Source organism: Oncorhynchus mykiss, chromosome 11 (assembly GCF_057628025.1).
Source record: "Oncorhynchus mykiss isolate SJ-2025 chromosome 11, ASM5762802v1, whole genome shotgun sequence".
Taxonomy (NCBI): domain Eukaryota; kingdom Metazoa; phylum Chordata; class Actinopteri; order Salmoniformes; family Salmonidae; genus Oncorhynchus; species Oncorhynchus mykiss.
The window spans coordinates 51,832,303-51,851,019 of NC_143032.1; the positions used below are offsets into that span (position 1 = coordinate 51,832,303).

The window sequence follows — 18,717 nt, forward strand, 5'->3', positions numbered from 1 at the left end:
ACGTCAAAAAAAAGAAAGTCCTTTGTTTCTGGCCATTTTGAGCCTGTAATCGAACCCACAAATGCTGATGCTCCAGGTACTCAACTAGTCTAAAGAAGGACAGTTTTATTGCTTCCTTAAGCATGACAACAGTTTTTGGCTGTGCAAACATAATTGCAAAAGGGTTTCTAATGATCAATTAAACTTTTAAAATTATAAACTTGGATTAGATAACACAACGTGCCATTGGAACACAGGAGGGATGGTTGATGATAATGGGCCTCTGTACGCCTATGTACAGTTGAAGTCCGAAGTTTACATACACTTAGGTTGGAGTCATTAAAACGTTTTATGCAACCACTCCACAAATTTCTTGTTAACAAACTATCGTTTTGGCAAGTCGGTTAGGACATCTACTTTGTGCATGACACAAGTAATTTTTCCAACAATTGTTTACAGGCAGATTATTTAAATTAGTCACTGTATCACAATTCCAGTGGGTCAGAGGTTTACAGATGCTAAGTTGACTGTGCCTTTAAACAGCTTGGAAAATTCCAGAAAATTATGTCATGGCTTTAGAAGCTTCTGATCAATTGGAGGTGTACCTGTGGATGTATTTCAAGGCCTACTGTCAAACTCAGTGCATCTTTGCTTGACATCATGGGAAAATCAAAATAAATCAGCCAAGACCTCCACAAGTCTGGTTCATTCTTGGGAGCAATTTCCAAACGCCTGAAGGTACCACGTTCATCTGTACAAACAATAGTATGACTATTGGGACCGCGCAGCCATCATACCGCTCAGAAAGGAAATGTGTTCTGTCTCCTAGAGATGAACGTACTTTGGTGTGAGAAGTGCAAACCAATCTCAGAACAACAGCAAAGGACCTTGCTGGAGGAAACAGGTACAAAAGTATCTATGTCCACAGTAAAATGAGTCCTATATCAACATAACTTGACAGGCCGCTCAGCAAGGAAGAAGCCACTGCTCCAAATCCACCATAAAAACAGGGACTTATACTAGGATTAAATATCAGGAATTGTGAAACACTTGAGTTGAAATGTATTTGGCTAAGGTGTATTTAAACTTCCAACTTCAACTGTAGATATTCCATTAAATATCCGCCGTTTCCAGCTACAATAGTCATTTACAACATTTACAATGTCTACACTGTATTTCTGATCAATTTGATGTTATTTTAAATGGACAAACATTTTTTGCTTTTCTTTCAAAAACAAGGACATATCTAAGTGACCCCAAACTTTTGAACAGTAGTGTATATCGTCTACCCCATTTCCAAAAGAGGCATCATTGACAATAAAAACATGTTCTACAGACACACTATCATCACTTTGGTTCTACTGTAGGCTTCCTTAGCCAAAACAATACTTATGAGGACAAATCATTTCAGTTCATATTTTTGGTACTCATTTTACAGTAACTCTTCTTCTAGTATTCAGTGTTATACCTTCAAGTACTTTACAGTGTGGTTTACAATTCAGCTAACACTACTACGCAGCTATTGATTTGTGAGCAGAAATGTAAAGCGATACAGTGCTACAGAGAGTCACCCACCAGAACAGGCTTATTGTCCATGCTACAGTCCTGCAGACGCCCATACTCAAAGTCCAGAATCCCGTTGTGTAGTTGGCTCCTCTCGTTGGCGTTGTCAAAGCTGTTCTTGCCATGGATTTGTTTGAGGTGTTTGCGGAGCACGGGCTTGTGTGCAAACACCATGTCGCAGTAGTTACAGCGATGGGGCTTGTCTCCGCTGTGTAAGTTCAGGTGGTCCAGTAGAGAGCATTTCTGAGTGAAGGTCTTGCCACAGATCTTGCATTGGAAGGGCTTGATGCCAGCGTGGACCCGCATGTGACGGTGCAGGTTACCCTTCTGGGTGAACATCTTGCCACACAGCAGGCACATGAACAGCTTGTGCATCTTGAGGTGGTTGGCGTAGTTCTCGAACTGGCGGAACACGCGGGCACTGGTGGTACCACTGAAGGGATTTGTCTGAGTTTCGTAGGTGCCCCCCCAGATTGGGTCTCCCTGTGGCTGAGGTGGGCAGTGGAAGGGGGCTGAGTGGGTATCCTGGCATGGGTGGCATGGTCATTTCTCTAGCCCAGGTGTCCACTGTGGAGTTGATGAGGGAGTGCTGGGGCTCGGGGGAGTGTATCAACAATGGGGGGCTGGTCGGGAAGCGCACTGCGGTGGAGGTAGAGGGGCGTTCAGACATCTCAGACACCCGCTCACACACGGACTCCACCTTTACGATGGTGATGGGGCTCTCCTCGCCCTCACTCCTGTCTCGCTTCTGCCTCTGGGGAGGGGTCATCAGCTGAATTGTCACATCATCATCATCGTCTTCATCATCCTCCTCCACCTCACAATGCACTACCTGTGCTTGGGGCAGCTCCTGCAGTCTCTGGGCACGAGAGGCTCTGAGAGTCTCTCCATCTTCTTCCTCCTCCCGAGGCTGCTGTTTCACCTGGCAGGGGTGCGGCTGGATGAACTTCTTGAGAGCCTGGGTGCACTGCTCCACTACGTGGCCCATCTGGAGGAAGCTGGCCACAGTTAGGTAGTTGACCAGCTCTATCTCAGGCAGCTCCAGGGTTCCCGTGTAGCAGGACAGGAGCAGCTGATGGCCTACCTCCGCCTCCTGGATCATGGAGATCTGGACCTCCCTCGTGGATGAGTCTTGCAGAAAGAACTGGTCCCGGAGGAAGGGAGATCCAGCTGCCAACACCACCTTGTGACCTGGGACCTAATTATAATATTGATAGAAAAACTTTATTTGTATAGCACAATTCATACAGAGACTGCAACTCAAGGTCATGTGCATAATACAATAATAACCTAAATAGATTTAAAAAAACATGGTAAACAGTAAAAGCAGCATAGAATGCTTAAAAAGTGCAAAAACACAGGTGATTGATGGACACGCACCTCCAGGTCATTGATGCGCACAGTGACATCACAGAATCTGGTCTGGTGGCGGAGCAGGTTCATCTTCTGCAGCATGGAGTCTCCGAAGGTTCCGAAGTGGAACTGGAGGATCACCTGGTTCTGCTGCTGGGCCATGGACATGGTGGCTTACTGCAGCTGCCTGCAGGCCTGGTGGAAGAGAGCAGATACAATGGCAATACATTTGATAACAGGTATATGGAAGATGCTGCAGTTTAAATGCATTTTATGACTTGTCATAAGCATATGACCCCCTTATATGGTATTATTATCTGAATGATCCTGACTTAATAACAGCCAGTTTGAGACAGTTGAATATGTCATACATGCTCATAAGACATTATAAAGGCTCAAAGCATGAGGAGTACAACTTTTATTTGGATTTCTGAGCAATGCAGTATCACGTGAAGAAGTGCACAATTACTCAAAACTCATAGTCAAATCAAATCAAATTTATTTATAAAATCCTTCATACATCAGCTGATATCTCAGTGTTGTACAGAAACCCATCCTAAAACCCCAACAGCAAGCAATGCAGGTGTAGCAGCAAGGTGCCTAGGAAAAACTCTCTAGAGAGGCCAGAACCTAGGAAGAAACCTAGAGAGGAACCAGGCTATGAGGGGTGGCCAGTCCTCTTCTGGCTGTGCCAGGTGGAGACTATAACAGAACATGGCCAAGATGTTGACCAGCAGGGTCAAATAATAATAATCACAGTGGTTGTCGAGGGTGCAATAAAGCAGTCCCAAACTTGACAAAATAAATATGAGCTCACGACATAACATATTACAAAACAGATAATTGAACAATAATGCTGTAATTATAAGAGATCAATATGAAAAATCCAACATAGCAGGTACTAAAACAATATCAAAATCTCCAATCTCACGTGGTAATATGAGGATTGTTATTAGGCTGCTGTGAAGAGGATATATAGCCTGGTTAACGCGCGACCCTTCGATAGCCAATTCGTTGGAAGACAAACTAATGTTTGATGAACATTAACAAAAAATGTTAGTCCCTTTGGAGTAAAATCTAACAAACACAGTAAAACGTCATTCATTGTTTAGAGAAACGACCGAGCAAAATCAAATGTCTAGTCGGTGTTCATTTTCTTCAAGTGAATCTGGATGCTGCTCTAAAACAGTGGCCATATTTCACCACTGTTTGCCGAATGTAAAGACAACGGCATTACAACATTTCAGCGCTAGAGAAAATATTCAACTATCGTCTATTGCCAATAGGAAAATCCCTCCACGAAATCTGGCTATCTCCCGGTAAAACCGATTTAGATGGATCTACTTTTCAATATAGAGTCGTCTTGAAAAACAGTGCGGAAGAGTAGGGAGGGGCGCCACTCTCTCAACTAGAGCGGTCTAGAGAGGGATGCCTTTTTTAAAGCGGTAGAGAGCCATTACAGCTAGTGGTCAGACTAACTGTGAGTGAGTGGTCCCAAGGACCTAAAGCTATATCATAGTCCACATACGATGATGCCGGAGAGTCCGACGTCCCATTGTGACATAGCCTCGCGGCTCTGAGAAGGGACGCACTGCCTGACTCACCTCCTCCCCAAAATTCCCAACCAACGCGTCTCCGGTATCCCACCCAGCAAACTGTCGTTAAAAAGACGTTGAAAATACGATTTTGCCCGACGGTTAAAATACCTTCGGTTTTGGTTGAAAGTTAAAGTTGAAAAGACATATGTCGAAAATACGTATGTTTCATGTCGTTGAAAAGACACCCACAATACATTTTTTAGGGCTTGTTTTAAAGACTTGCAAAGATCATAATTTCAATGTACTTGTAGCCTATACACATGGATGCAGTAACCAAAAAATAGTCTAATTATTTTCCATTAACAATCACACTACTCATTACATGACGTTTCTAAAAACTTTTGGCCACGACTGTAGGTGGGGGTGAAGTGACCGATGTGAAATGGCTAGCTAGTTAGCGGTGGTGCGTGCTAATAGCGTTTCAATCGGTGAAGTCACTCGCTCTGAGACCTGAAGTAGTTGTTCCCCTTGCTCTGCAAGGGCTGTGGCTTTTGTGACGCGATGGGTAACGAGACTGTGACCCGGCCTCGGCAGTCTTCGGAGGCTCTTGAAGGAACTCGGGTAAGCTCGAATCCTCTTGAGGACTTCTGGAGTTCATCAGATGCAAAGTGGGATCCTTGAGTGACTGCAATCAGACCTCTTCTCCCTCCTACGTTCCCGAAACCGTCAATGGAGCTGGATGGTTAAGCCGATGAGTGAGTCGAGATCCATCGGTAGTTCCTGTGCTGCAAGCTCGTCCTTTACCCCCGCCTTTAATCCGCTACAAATGCCTCCAGAATGAAGCAGACGACAGATTGTTGCTCCCACACTGCCGTGGCTCAGGCGAGTGCCCTCCCGGACATCAGCGTAATAATGTACGCCATCTTCGAGTGGTCCGAGGGGAAAGAAGAAGGCTGCAGCTCGAAAACGAGGGAGCACTGGGATATTAAGGCCCGGCAAGTTCTGGAATCTCCATTGTAGCACTCCGGGGGAGGTAAGCGGGGTTCCCGGGAAACTGGGGTGACCGTGCTGCTACCAGCCGAGTTACTGAGGGGCTGGGAGGTTACCGCGGTGGTAGGCTGCCTAGTAGGCAACCCACGGAATCACTCCCGCAAAGCATCCAATGCTAGGTCATGAAGTTTGGCCACGTCCTGGAACCCTTCCATCAGACCACAAAGCATCTCCTCGTGTCTACCAATGAGGGCTCCTTTGGAGGAGATGGCGTTGCGGAGCTGGTCCAAGTCTACTGGGTCAGTAATGGCCAGTTCGTACTATCAGGAATCAAGGGAAGACCCAAGTGCAGACTGTGTGAAGTAACAATGTTTATTGTAACCACAGGGACAGGCAAACGACAGGTCAAGGCAGGCAGGGGTCGATAATTCAGAGCAGAGGCCAAGGTACAGGACAGCAGGCAGGCTCAGGTCAGGCAGAGGTCGGTAATCCAGAGGTGGAGCAAAGGTACAGGACGGCAGGCAGGCTCAGGGTCAGAGACAGGCAGTGGTCAGGCGTGCGGGTACAGGGTCGGGACAGGCAAAAGTAAAAAAACAGGAGGACGTGATAAAGAGAGACTCGGGAAAAACAAGAGCTGAGACAAAACGTTGGTAGGCTTGGACAAACAAGACAAACTGGCCACAGACAGACAGAAAACACAGGTAAAAATACACAGGGGATAATGTGGAATATGGGTGACACCTGGAGGGGGGTGGAGACAAGCACAAGGACAGGTGAAACAGATCAGGGCGTGACAAGTTTATAAGACAAAATAAGAATCTAGTCTATTAAAACAGACAGAGCATGTTATTTTGATTGTGCGACCTTAGTGACCCTCTAAGCAATGGGAGGGTGTAGTAAAGGCTTTACTTATGCACAGCGCAACTCAGCATGCCTGGATACAGACTGTAACCATGTATTTTGTGGTTACGGTACCACAAAACCCAGAGGACTTTGCTTGTTTGGATATGACACTCACAGCCATGATAAAAATGTCATCATAACACATGGGCTCTCCTGTATTATTGCTTAACTATACCATGGCTGTTAGCCAATCAGCTTTCAAGGCTCAAACCACCCAGTTATTAATGCAAAATATACTACAGAATAATGACATGTTTGTAGGTATCGTTGACAACAGAGTACACAGTTGTGTTTCCTAATCCCCGCTTTGCGCGATGGCCGTTGAAGTGGAACGAGGACATCAGGCCATTGGTAAAGAGCCTGAAAGTCAAGCACACATAGGATGTACTTTGTGAATTGAACACTTTCAAACTGCTGAGGAGATTAGGCTCTTGTATGTACTGTCTTTGTTGCAGACAGTTTGTGTCACTAACGATACCTTTAAAATGACTTTGTTATTTGATCCATTCTCAAGATATGACATACCTGTTCATTACCTTGTTGGCACAATCCTTTGTGTCCTTATCAGCAATTTTGCTTAACCTTCTGTGTCAAGAGAGTTTGTTTGAAACGCTGGAAGTTATGCAGTAACCACTGTCTCAGTATGACTACTTAAAAAATACAATTCTACAGGCATTGCTTGTAAGAGTAGAATTAACTAATTGTATCACTTTAGGTTGTGTGAAAAATGCTGACTAAATCTACAGTGTAAATTAAATGTCAAAATAAATTTCTATTTCACCATCAGATTCTGTGCATCCACACTTTGAGACTGCTTCTCTAGTTGCTCAAAGTCTTGCTCCGTCTCCATCCTATTGACATGGAACTCAAAGTCTTGCTCCGTCTCCATCCTATTGACAAGGAAATCAGAGTTTTGGGGAACAAGCTTTGGGCTATGTGCTCTGAACAACTACAAAGTTAACTTCCCACAAAACAGGTGGGGGAAAAGGGTACAAAAGTATGGTTCTCAATCAGAGACAACGATAGACAGCTGTCCCTGATTGAGAACCATACCAGGCCAAGACATAGAAATACAAAACATAGAAAAAAGGACATAGAATGCACACCCTGGCCTAACCAAAATAGAGAATAAAAAGCCTCTCTATGGCCAGGGCGTGACATTCACTTAGGTAATGGGAGGGTGAGAGCTGCGACGTTCTTGGCTCCATTGGGACTGGCAAGTAGAAGCCCTGGATGAATCTGCAAAATTCAAAGCCAACTCAGTGTCAACCCAGAGGTAAACAGCAAAAAGAAATAGCACTTAATTTTTGTAAACCTACACACTACAATACATGCCTTGCGAAAGTATTCGGCCCCCTTGAACTTTGCGACCTTTTGCCACATTTCAGGCTTCAAACATAAAGATATAAAACTGTATTTTTTTGTGAAGAATCAACAACAAGTGGGACACAATCATGAAGTGGAACGACATTTATTGGATATTTCAAACTTTTTTAACAAATCAAAAACAGAAAAATTGGGCGTGCAAAATTATTCAGCCCCCTTAAGTTAATACTTTGTAGCGCCACCTTTTGCTGCGATTACAGCTGTAAGTCGCTTGGGGTATGTCTCTATCAGTTTTGCACATCGAGAGACTGAAATTTTTTCCCATTCCTTCTTGCAAAACAGCTCGAGCTCAGTGAGGTTGGATGGAGAGCATTTGTAAACAGCAGTTTTCAGTTCTTTCCACAGATTCTCGATTGGATTCAGGTCTGGACTTTGACTTGGCCATTCTAACACCTGGATATGTTTATTTTTGAACCATTCCATTGTAGATTTTGCTTTATGTTTTGGATCATTGTCTTGTTGGAAGACAAATCTCCGTCCCAGTCTCAGGTCTTTTGCAGACTCCATCAGGTTTTCTTTGAGAATGGTCCTGTATTTGGCTCCATCCATCTTCCCATCAATTTTAACCATCTTCCCTGTCCCTGCTGAAGAAAAGCAGGCCCAAACCATGATGCTGCCACCACCATGTTTGACAGTGGGGATGGTGTGTTCAGCTGTGTTGCTTTTACGCCAAACATAACGTTTTGCATTGTTGCCAAAAAGTTCAATTTTGGTTTCATCTGACCAGAGCACCTTCTTCCACATGTTTGGTGTGTCTCCCAGGTGGCTTGTGGCAAACTTTAAACGACACTTTTTATGGATATCTTTAAGAAATGGCTTTTTTCTTGCCACTCTTCCATAAAGGCCAGATTTGTGCAATATACGACTGATTGTTGTCCTATGGACAGAGTCTCCCACCTCAGCTGTAGATCTCTGCAGTTCATCCAGAGTGATCATGGGCCTCTCGGCTGCATCTCTGATCAGTCTTCTCCTTGAATGAGCTGAAAGTTTAGAGGGACGGACAGGACTTGGTAGATTTGCAGTGGTCTGATACTCCTTCCATTTCAATATTATCGTTTGCACAGTGCTCCTTGGGATGTTTAAAGCTTGGGAAATCTTTTTGTATCCAAATCCGGCTTTAAACTTCTTCACAACAGTATCTCGGACCTGCCTGGTGTGTTCCTTGTTCTTCATGATGCTCTCTGCGCTTTTGACGGACCTCTGAGACTATCACAGTGCAGGTGCATTTATACGGAGACTTGATTACACACAGGTGGATTGTATTTATCATCATTAGTCATTTAGGTCAACATTGGATCATTCAGAGATCCTCACTGAACTTCTGGAGAGAGTTTGCTGCACTGAAAGTAAAGGGGCTGAATAATTTTGCACGCCCAATTTTTCAGTTTTTGATTTGTTAAAAAAGTTTGAAATATCCAATAAATGTCGTTCCACTTCATGATTGTGTCCCACTTGTTGTTGATTCTTCACAAAAAAATGCAGTTTTATATCTTTATGTTTGAAGCCTGAAATGTGGCAAAAGGTCGCAAAGTTCAAGGGGGCCGAATACTTTCGCAAGGCACTGTATCTGTAACAATGGCTCTTTGGCTGTGGGTGTAACAGTGCATTGTAAATCTTATGCAGGCTACCTCCCTGAAGAAGAACGCAGGTAAAATATTAGTACATCCTATGGCTGGCATTTAGTGGATGTCTCCTATTTAATTACTAGAGTGACCTATCTTGCTCTAAACGATGGTATGGGATAACCCTGTGGGTTTATGTGGATTTGCGGAGGTAGAGGCTATCTGGTAATGGACTGTAGCTCGTTGCTGAAGACTCTAGACTGCAGCTTGTCGCTATACGCCCCGGACTGGGGACCGTCGCTGGAGACCCCGGACTGGGGACCGTTGCTGGAGGTTCCGGACTGGGAACTGGCGCCGGAAGCTCTGGACTGGGAACTGTCGCCGGAAGCTCTGGACTGGGAACTGTCGCCGGAAGCTCTGGACTGGGGACTGTTGCCGGAAGCTCTGGACTGTGGAGGCGCACCAGGCCTGATGGGTGGTGCCAACACTGGTGGTACCAGGCTGGTGACACGCACCTCAGGGCGAGTGCGGGGAAGAGGCACAGGACATACTGGACTGTGGATGCGCACTGGATACCTGATGCGTGGGACCGGTACAGGTGGCACCGGGCTGATGACACGCACCTCAGCACGCCCGCTCTGCAGCGCTCTCAATGCCAGCACCTCTCTCCGGAATCTTGCGTCAAGCTCCTCAGTCAACTCCCTGACTGGCTCCATGTTCCCCCCCCCAAAGAAAAGATTATTGGGGTTGCCTCTCGTGCTTGCTCCGTTGAGCTATCTCCTCGTATCATCGCCGTTCCGCTTTCGCTGCCTCTATCTCCTCCTTACCCCGGCCTGCGTCCAGGGTCCTTTTCCATCCAGGATCTCCTTTGTCATAATGATGAGACCAAGGCGCAGTGTGAGTAGAGTTCCACATATTTTTTATAAACTGAAACTCACCTAACAAAACAACGAAACTAAACGTGAAGCTACAGATGTGCACTAAGGCAACTATACATTGACAAGATCCAACAACACAAATGAGGAAAATGGCTACCTAAATATGATCCCCAATCAGAGACAACGATAAACCGCTGTCTCTGATTGGGAACCATGTCAGGCCAACATAGACATACAAAAATCCCTAGACATACAAAAACCCTAGACATACAAAAACTAGAGTACCCACCCTAGTCACGCCCTGACCTAACCAAAATATATAGAAAAACAGAGATGTCAAAGGTCAGGGCGTGACAGTATGGCCATGTCCTTAAACCAGCTGAGATATTCGGTATCTCCATTATTCCTACCATTGGTGTATCCATTTTAGGTAAATGGATTAATAATTTGACTTACTCGCTACAAGCTCATATTAATTTGGCCTACAAGGGTTTTAGCCAGCTCTCCCTGGATGTCCAGAATCTTAAGGCAGTTACAGCTAGGCAGTTTGGCTTTGGATTACCTGCTGACAGCACAGGGAGGCAAGTGTAAGGCCCTGGGATTGGACCTCGATGACGAATGCATAATGTTACTTCCTGACTCCTCCGATAACATGACCAAAATCCTGCTTGTTATGTCTAAGCTCTCTAATACTCCCAGCCCTACTGACGATGGTGTTCTGACCAGGATGGGTAAATGGTTCACTGGGAACTTTGGAAATGTTATGGGCATCTTATCATTTGTAGTTCCTGTGTTGATATGCTTTTGCTGTGTTTAGATGTTTTGTTGTCTTGGTAAATGGGCAGTGAAGAATGGTATAATGGTATTGGCTTTACCTGCCTCCTATGATGAATACTATGAGGCCACTGGTGTTGACCCCAACTATGACCTTCTTGCTCGCCCAACTGACCCAGAGGATGATTACTATACTACCTATATGTGAATGGTTAAAAGTTCCAAATGTCTGACGTCGATCTCTGTACATGGTTATATGAGACTAGGTAGTTTCAACGGGGGGAATGTTGGAGGTTACCCTGGGGCTACACCAATGCCATGATTACTCTATATATGTGATAACCTTTGTATGCTTGCAATGCGCAATGATGGAAAGGTATCGGGTAATGAAGATGTACTGCTTTAGTTCTCAGGCTGAGAACTGCCTGCACCTGCTGATAGTCACGCAGCCTCAAGGCCGAGATGTTCCGAAAGTAGCAAAGGGCCTGAGACTACACAGGTGTGGTTGATGGCTTATAGTGGAGTGAGAAACCACAGTCTAGACAGGTTTTTCTCATCTTAGATACTTTGTCTCTAATCCAATGCAACAATGCTAAAGTATGATTGATGGTAGGTTGTCCACACCAACTAGTATAAAGAGTATTGTCTCCTGTTTCACCACCTTTACTACAGGCTACGGAGGTATTCTGTATGCGAATCTCTGTCTGCAATTGCATTTTATTACTAAAGAGTTTTATACCAAGGTTCCTGTGTCTGTGTCATCTATCTGGAAGACTGATTGTTGAAGGAAACTTACATCACCCCATGCAAAGGACCACCCAACAAGAGACTCCTCTATCCCTCTCTCTCAACCACACAACTCAAGTCAGTTTTGTTGCTGTAGTACAACATTAACAGCATAAGGTAATATTATATTTGAAGCACAAATCTTAATGTGAGGGTGACATAAAAAAATGGAATGCAAAGATATATTGCCAAAAGTAGCCTACTGTATTGTTTAAAATACCAGCATAGATTATTGTGGCCTTCTTGATGTTGCTGAAAAGAAGGTTTTAGAAAGAATATCAGAAAAAAATAATTTCAATATTTGATTAACTATATATTTATTTATAATTTCGTAATTTATAAATATTTAAAAACACCTCAAAACACATCTATATCATTCATGTTTCACTTTAATCCTACAAAACACCTTACACCACAAAAACCTTACAGCAAAAGTGATAACCAGTATTATGAACAACACAATGGCCAGTAGCGTGGCTATGACGTCCATAGAGTGGTAGGTGAACCAGGACATCTTGTAGGACTCTGTCCTCAGATGTGCCGCTCCTTTGTTCCTCATGACAAACTCGATCCAGAACATTGCGCGGTCCAGTGGCTTCATAGGCTGGTCCCTGTGCAGCCTGGAGAGCCTTTGCATTGCCTCCCTGTAGGACGGCTCATAGAGAATAGCCTTCACTGCCTCCAGGAAGATGTCTCTGTCTACGGTGGCGATGTCCACTATCTTAGCCACTCCCTTAGCCCTCAACCTGTTGAGGTTATCCTGCTGGTCGAACATCAATGGGAGGCCGACGATGGGGACACCATGGTAGATGGCCTCCTGGACTCCATTGGTGCCACCGTGGGCGACAAAGGCTCGGGTCTTGGGGTGTCCTAGGAGGTCGTTCTGGGGGAGCCAGTCCACCAGTAAGGTGTTGTTACCCAGGGAGGCAGGTCTCTTCCCAGTGTGCCTCCAGACAACCCTCTGAGGCAGTTTGGCAAAAGCAGTGGCGATGTCCTCAGCGATGTCCTCAGGAAGTTGTCCCACCAAGGTCCCGAGGGACATCATGATGACCCCATGGTCCCCGGAGCTCTGGACAAAGTCCTCCATGTCCGGGGGAAGCGGCTTGGAGGGCTTGCACTGGAAGCCACCCACATAGACCACGTTTGGCATGGTGGGACGAGGAAACTCAAAGGTGAAGTCATTCCTCATGAGCCAGATGTCTGCTGCCTGGAACAATGACATGAAGTGAACATCAGGGCCAAAGTATCGATGGACGAACGGAATGTAGTTAGGGTCTGTGATGTATGCAGTTTGAACCTTTGTAAAAAGATAAAACAGAACATTTTTGACTCTCTCCTGAAAAGTCATTTTGTCCGTCAACATTGCTCCTGGTACTGGGACATATGAGAGAGGTGAGGGGGCAATTGCAAAGTGACCCTCACCCTGGATTGTCCATCTGACATTGAAGACAAGAGGAAGACCAAGGCGGTGTGCCAGTAACGTGCCCGCACCAGTGGCAGGATCCGTCAGAACCAGATCATAGTTTCCATCGTGAATCGATTGCATTAGCTCGTTATCTTCAAATATCATAGTCATCATCTCAATCAATTCCCTGTTTGACTCAGAGAACTGCTTCACCACCTCAAGCTCCAGACTCATACGAGACCAGAAACCTCCACCCTCCCTTTGGATCTGCAGTAATCTGGTCACAAACGAACTAAAGATCTTCTCGTCAATTCCTCCACCAGATGCAGGGATGGTGATACACGAGTAATGAGGGGACTTCTCCTTGATGTACCAGTTGGCGGATGGACGAATCACTGTGATGCTATGGCCTCTGGAGTGCAGTTCTTCAACGATGACTTTCATGTTCACCCAGTGGCTTCCATCCAATGGGAGGACCAGCACCTTCCCCCCATAGACAGTGGTCAGATAGAAGAGCAGCACCGTAACCGTGACCAGGGCTGGTTGATGCATTTCTAAGGTGAGTCCTTTGATAGAAGATACAAGGGAAGAGTAGTTAGTAGTTACTACATCTCTTATTTCCTATTAATAGGTTCTAGTTGGTTGCCTGTTATTCTCAAACACATCAATTCTAAAAAAATTACTCAAAATTACAACGGAAAACGTAATTATTTGTGAACCCTCTTATATTGATTAGCTTATACATATTTACTTATACTGAACAAAAATATAAACAACATGTAAAGTGTTGACAATTACACAGGTGAACCTTGTGCTGGGTTAAATAAAAGGCCACTGAAATGTGCAGTTTTGTCACACAACACAATGCCACAGATGTCTCAAGTTTTAAGTGAGGGTGCATGCTGACTGCAGGAATTTCCACCAGAGCTTTTGCCAGAGAATTTCATGTTAATTTATGTACCATAAGCTGCCTCCAATGTCGTTTTAGAGAATTTGGCAGTATTTCCAACCGGCCTCTTAACCGTAGATCACATGTAACCACGTCAGCCCAGGACCTCCACGTCCGGCTTCTTCACCTGCGGTATCATCTGAGACCAGCCACCCGGACAGCTGATGAAACTGAGGATAAACTGTAATAAAGTCCTTTTTTGGGGAGAAACTCATTCTAATTGGCCTATGCCCTCCCAAGCCCACCCATGGCTGCGCCCCTGCCCAGTCATGTGAAATCCATAGATTAGGGCCTAATAAATGTTTTTCAATTGACTGATGAACTGTAACTGTAACTCAGTAAAACCGTTGAAATTGTTGCATTTATATTTTTGTTCAGTATAATATACCTGATTAACATATGAATAGAGTACATTATTGGTCTTCACGGAAAGAATTAGCCTAGGTGTTCACCAGAAGCAGACTTAGACCAACAGTACAAACACAAATCAACAACAGCACTGATACCTGAACAAAGTGTATTGCATGTATGCTATAAAACATTTCCTGAAATTTTTACACTAATTTACTGGCAGCCCAGTAGCCAGTAGGTTGCTGTACATTTGCAGTAAATTACTGCCAGCACAGAAGCCAATAAATTACAGTAGACTCACAGAAACGTTACTGAAACGCAAACGGAGTGCACCGCTTCAATGAATCAAGTAAATAAATAACCAACATACAATTGAAAACGTTGAGACACTGTTTATTGCTATGAAGACTTCCAATGCTATCACAATTCTACCAGTCCTTCCCAAAATGGACTCAAGCCTTCAGGCACATTACTATAAAGGTGTGCAAGTTCTCTCTACATCTGGACCAGGATTCATGCTCATGTTATGTAACACCAGGAGGGACAGACTCTGTAGTGGATGGAAGTTACTCCAACAATGTCCCTTTATTGGAGGTATTACATGCTATCTAATAACAGGTAATTATCACTAATTACTTCAAGTGACTTTGATAAGTTTCAGCCATATGTTTTACTGTTTGGCTGTTACTATTATTCCATGTTGGAGTTGCCAATACTGCTTTGCGTATTGTTTATCATATGTAGTATTATTCATTATTGCCATAAGTGTTATTATTGCATTGGTTTGACAAGTATTTTTACAGAAGTTGTTTAATATAGTCTGAGTCACTGGCTTATTGGTGCTCTTCCATGCCGTCCCTAGGAGGGGTGCGTCACTTGAGTGGGTTGAGTCACTTACGTGATCTTCCTGTCTGGGTTGGCGCCCCCCTTGGGTTATGCCTTGGCGGAGATCTTTGTGGGCTATACTCGGCCTTGTCTCAGGATGGTAAGTTGGTGGTTGAAGATATCCCTCTAGTGGTATGGGGGCTGTGCTTTGGCAAAGTGGGTGGGGTTATATCCTGCCTGTTTGGCCCTGTCCGGGGGTATCATTGGATGGGGCCACAGTGTCTCCTGACCCCTCCTGTCTCAGCCTCCAGTATTTATGCTGCAGTAGTTTATGTGTCGGGGGGCTAGGGTCAGTCTGTTATATTTGGAGTACTTCTCCTGTCTTATCCGGTGTCCTGTGTGAATTTAAGTATGCTCTCTCTAATTCTCTCTCTCGGAGGACCTGAGCCCTAGGGCCATGCCTCAGGACTACCTGGCATGATGACTCCTTGCTGTCCCCAGTCCACCTGGCCGTGCTGCTGCTCCAGTTTCAACTGTTCTGCCTGCGGCTATGGAACCCTGACCTGTTCACCGGATGTGCTACCTGTCCCAGACCTGCTGTTTTCAACTCTCTAGAGACAGCAGGAGCGGTAGAGATACTCTTAATGATCGGCTATGAAAAGCCAACTGACATTTACTCCTGAGGTGCTGACTTGTTGCACCCTCAACAACTACTGTGATTATTATTATTTGACCATGCTGGTCATTTATGAACATTTGAACATCTTGGCCATGTTCTGTTATAATCGTCACCCGGCTCAGCCAGAAGAGGACTGGCCACCCCTCATAGCCTGGTTCCTCTCTAGGTTTCTTCCTAGGTTTTGGCCTTTCTTGGGAGTTTTTCCTAGCCACCGTGCTTCTATACCTGCATTGCTTGCTGTTTGGGGGTTTTAGGCTGGGGTTCTGTACAGCACTTTGAGATATCAGCTGATGTAAGAAGGGCTATATAAATACATTTGATTTGATTTGATTTAGTCTTTTGGGGGAGGACCGCAGATTCCCCGCTAGGTTATTCCCCCCTCCCACTTCTAAAACCAAAGTGGCACCCCTGTAAAGAACCACCTTCAATGGAAGCAGCTGTGTTTGTGTGTGGTTGTGACAATTAAGAGAGTAATGGGCCTCAACATCGTGTTCTAACCGGACAACACTGTAGTGAGCAGAACCTTAGCAATCAGCATAAATTAATCTCGCGTGAGGTCATTCACAGTCGACCGCTCAGACGAGCTCCAGCTAGGCGTTTTTACATGGTCCTGCTAGGTGTTTTTCACATGGTCCTGCTAGCCATCCCACTAGCCGTTTTTACATGGTCCTGCTAGGCGTTTTTACATGGTCCTGCTAGGTGTTTTTCACATGGTCCTGCTAGCCATCCCACTAGCCGTTTGTACATGGTCCTGCTAGGCGTTTTTACATGGTCCTGCTAGCCATCCCACTAGCCGTTTTTACATGGTCCTGCTAGCCGTTTTTACAGATACAGAGTTTTATTTGGATTTGTAGAACTACAAAAGTTTTTGGAGAATGCTTCTTGAGATTGTATTAAGGCAATTGAATCAGGTCAAGTTTGTAGTTCTTCTATATAAGTTTATAGCTCTTCAATTGTTCTCTGTATACATACGGTAGATATTAGTTCCAATTAGTTCATTTGAAAACGTTGTAAATCTGATTATACCATGTTTTCAACACTAGGTACTCAGCAACTGTTTTAACAACAAGCTAAACTATTCCCATATTCCATTACTTAAAACTGTTACTTTCAACTAGAAATGTTGCTTCACATAAACACTCACCAAAAAATATGTCTGCAGGTAGCCTAAAATCCAAGGTGATGTTTGGCCAACCTCCCAAACAGCAGTTTTTCCCCTCACATCCGAGTGAAAGCAGTCATCTGGCTGTATGTAACCTAACCTATGCTGCCACAACTAATCTGTGCTCTCTTGTTCAAAGTTCACAGGTTCTAGCATGCAGCATAACACCCCTGTAATTACACAAGGCGTTCACATGTTGGCTTCCCGTTCTGTATTAAGAAATGGTCACTAGTTCAACATGCACATAATTATGGAGTTAGTTAGAAAATCTAAAATATTTTTTTTTCAACGCTAATATTTGTCTCCGTTAGCCATACCCAGGTTGAATAAATCCTGGAATAGGTATAATTCAGATTTTTTGGGGGCAATAACTACACATTTGATTTCATGAACATTGCATGGTTACAACATGCCTTTGGTCTATTACTTAAAATTAAGATTAACAACCGTTGCTTTTAAAATGAACATTAACCATACAGTAGTACAGTAGTACAGGAATAATTCACTAATGAAACTACTGAAAATTATGATTAGTCATGATTCAAATGCAATTTAGTCCAGAGCATAATGCTTTATGTTTAGTCCAGCCCATAATGCTTTAGGTTGACCCTGTGTCCAATTGGTTAAAAGGCACACCATTTGATTGGATTGGATTTGATTAGGATCCAATGGCGACCATTGAACCTGGCTCACTCACTAAAGAAAGTAGGAAAACAGAGTACTAGGGGAAAGTCATACCTTTGAACTGATGACATAATGTCACATAAGACTCTACCTTGTACATTTAAGAAAAGGTCTCGGAGATGTCTTTGTAAGATTAAAAGATGCAGTAGGCTGGGTCCACATGTTTCAGTCATTCATTGCTATTCTCCCAAGTACTCTGTGTAGCCTGCTCCAAATGAAGTTTGATATAAATGTAATTTGAATACAGTCACAGGTTATACAGTAAGTATGATGGGCCATAATTCATGGATAATTCAGTTTGCATAACACCGTAGCAGTGTTTTCAGTGTCTTTATACAAATTACTGCATGCCTGTGCACACTTCTTATTCTGAAAGGTAAAAGTGTGTACCCGTGAAAGGGAGTCTACTTGGTAGTAGTAGTTGGTAGCATGAGGTTTTTACATTGTTCATTCTTTGATTTTATTTGACCATGGGAAAAAGAGCTACAGTGCTTTGGAGATACAGCAATGTAGGTTTGGGTTGAATCGAGTCTAGAATATTACAGGTCAGACTTTGCCACAGGGTGGCAGTCCACTCATACAATATAATACAGGCTACTGTAGAAAATATTCACCAGATATATTCTGCACAATAGTGCTTCCATGAGTTGAGGACACACTACCTAAAGCACTATTCCCACACCATACCGACAAATGCAACTGCAGAAGTGGGCATCAATTAACATTGTGCCATTGTGCAAACTACTTTCGTGATTTTACACAGAGTTTCCAGGATTTGGCAGACTGTGATGTGGTTATATACTTGTATTGTAACTACATATTTGACGTTTTATTTTTATTTAACCTTTATTTAACTAGGCTAAAACAAATTCTTATTTACAATGACGGCCTACCAAAAGGCAAAAGGCCTCCTGCGGGGACGGGGCCTGGGATTAAAAATTAAAAATAAA

At 44.1% G+C, this 18,717-nt stretch overlaps 1 protein-coding gene and 1 pseudogene across 2 annotated transcripts; both read right to left on the bottom strand.

The window, feature by feature from the left end:
- Window positions 1–1,392: 1,392 nt before the first annotated feature.
- LOC110535844 (zinc finger and BTB domain-containing protein 26-like) lies at window positions 1,393–4,219 on the bottom strand (annotated as a pseudogene). The gene is made up of 3 exons (XR_016484309.1): window positions 3,827–4,219; window positions 2,923–3,090; window positions 1,393–2,740 (listed from the first exon to the last, which is right to left on the bottom strand). The product of XR_016484309.1 is annotated as a zinc finger and BTB domain-containing protein 26-like (transcript).
- Window positions 4,220–12,012: 7,793 nt separating this feature from the next.
- Window positions 12,013–17,591, bottom strand: LOC110535845 (UDP-glucuronosyltransferase 2A2). The gene is made up of 2 exons (XM_036935665.2): window positions 17,066–17,591; window positions 12,013–13,683 (listed from the first exon to the last, which is right to left on the bottom strand). The coding sequence occupies exon 2, from the start codon at window positions 13,667–13,669 to the stop codon at window positions 12,086–12,088; it is 1,584 nt and encodes a 527-aa protein (XP_036791560.2). The 5' UTR covers window positions 13,670–13,683; window positions 17,066–17,591; the 3' UTR covers window positions 12,013–12,085.
- Window positions 17,592–18,717: the final 1,126 nt, after the last annotated feature.

What these genes read in the sequence shown, in the direction of transcription:
- LOC110535845 (XM_036935665.2), bottom strand. Translation starts at nt 13,669, where the DNA reads ATGCATCAACCAGCCCTGGTCACGGTTACGGTGCTGCTCTTCTATCTG.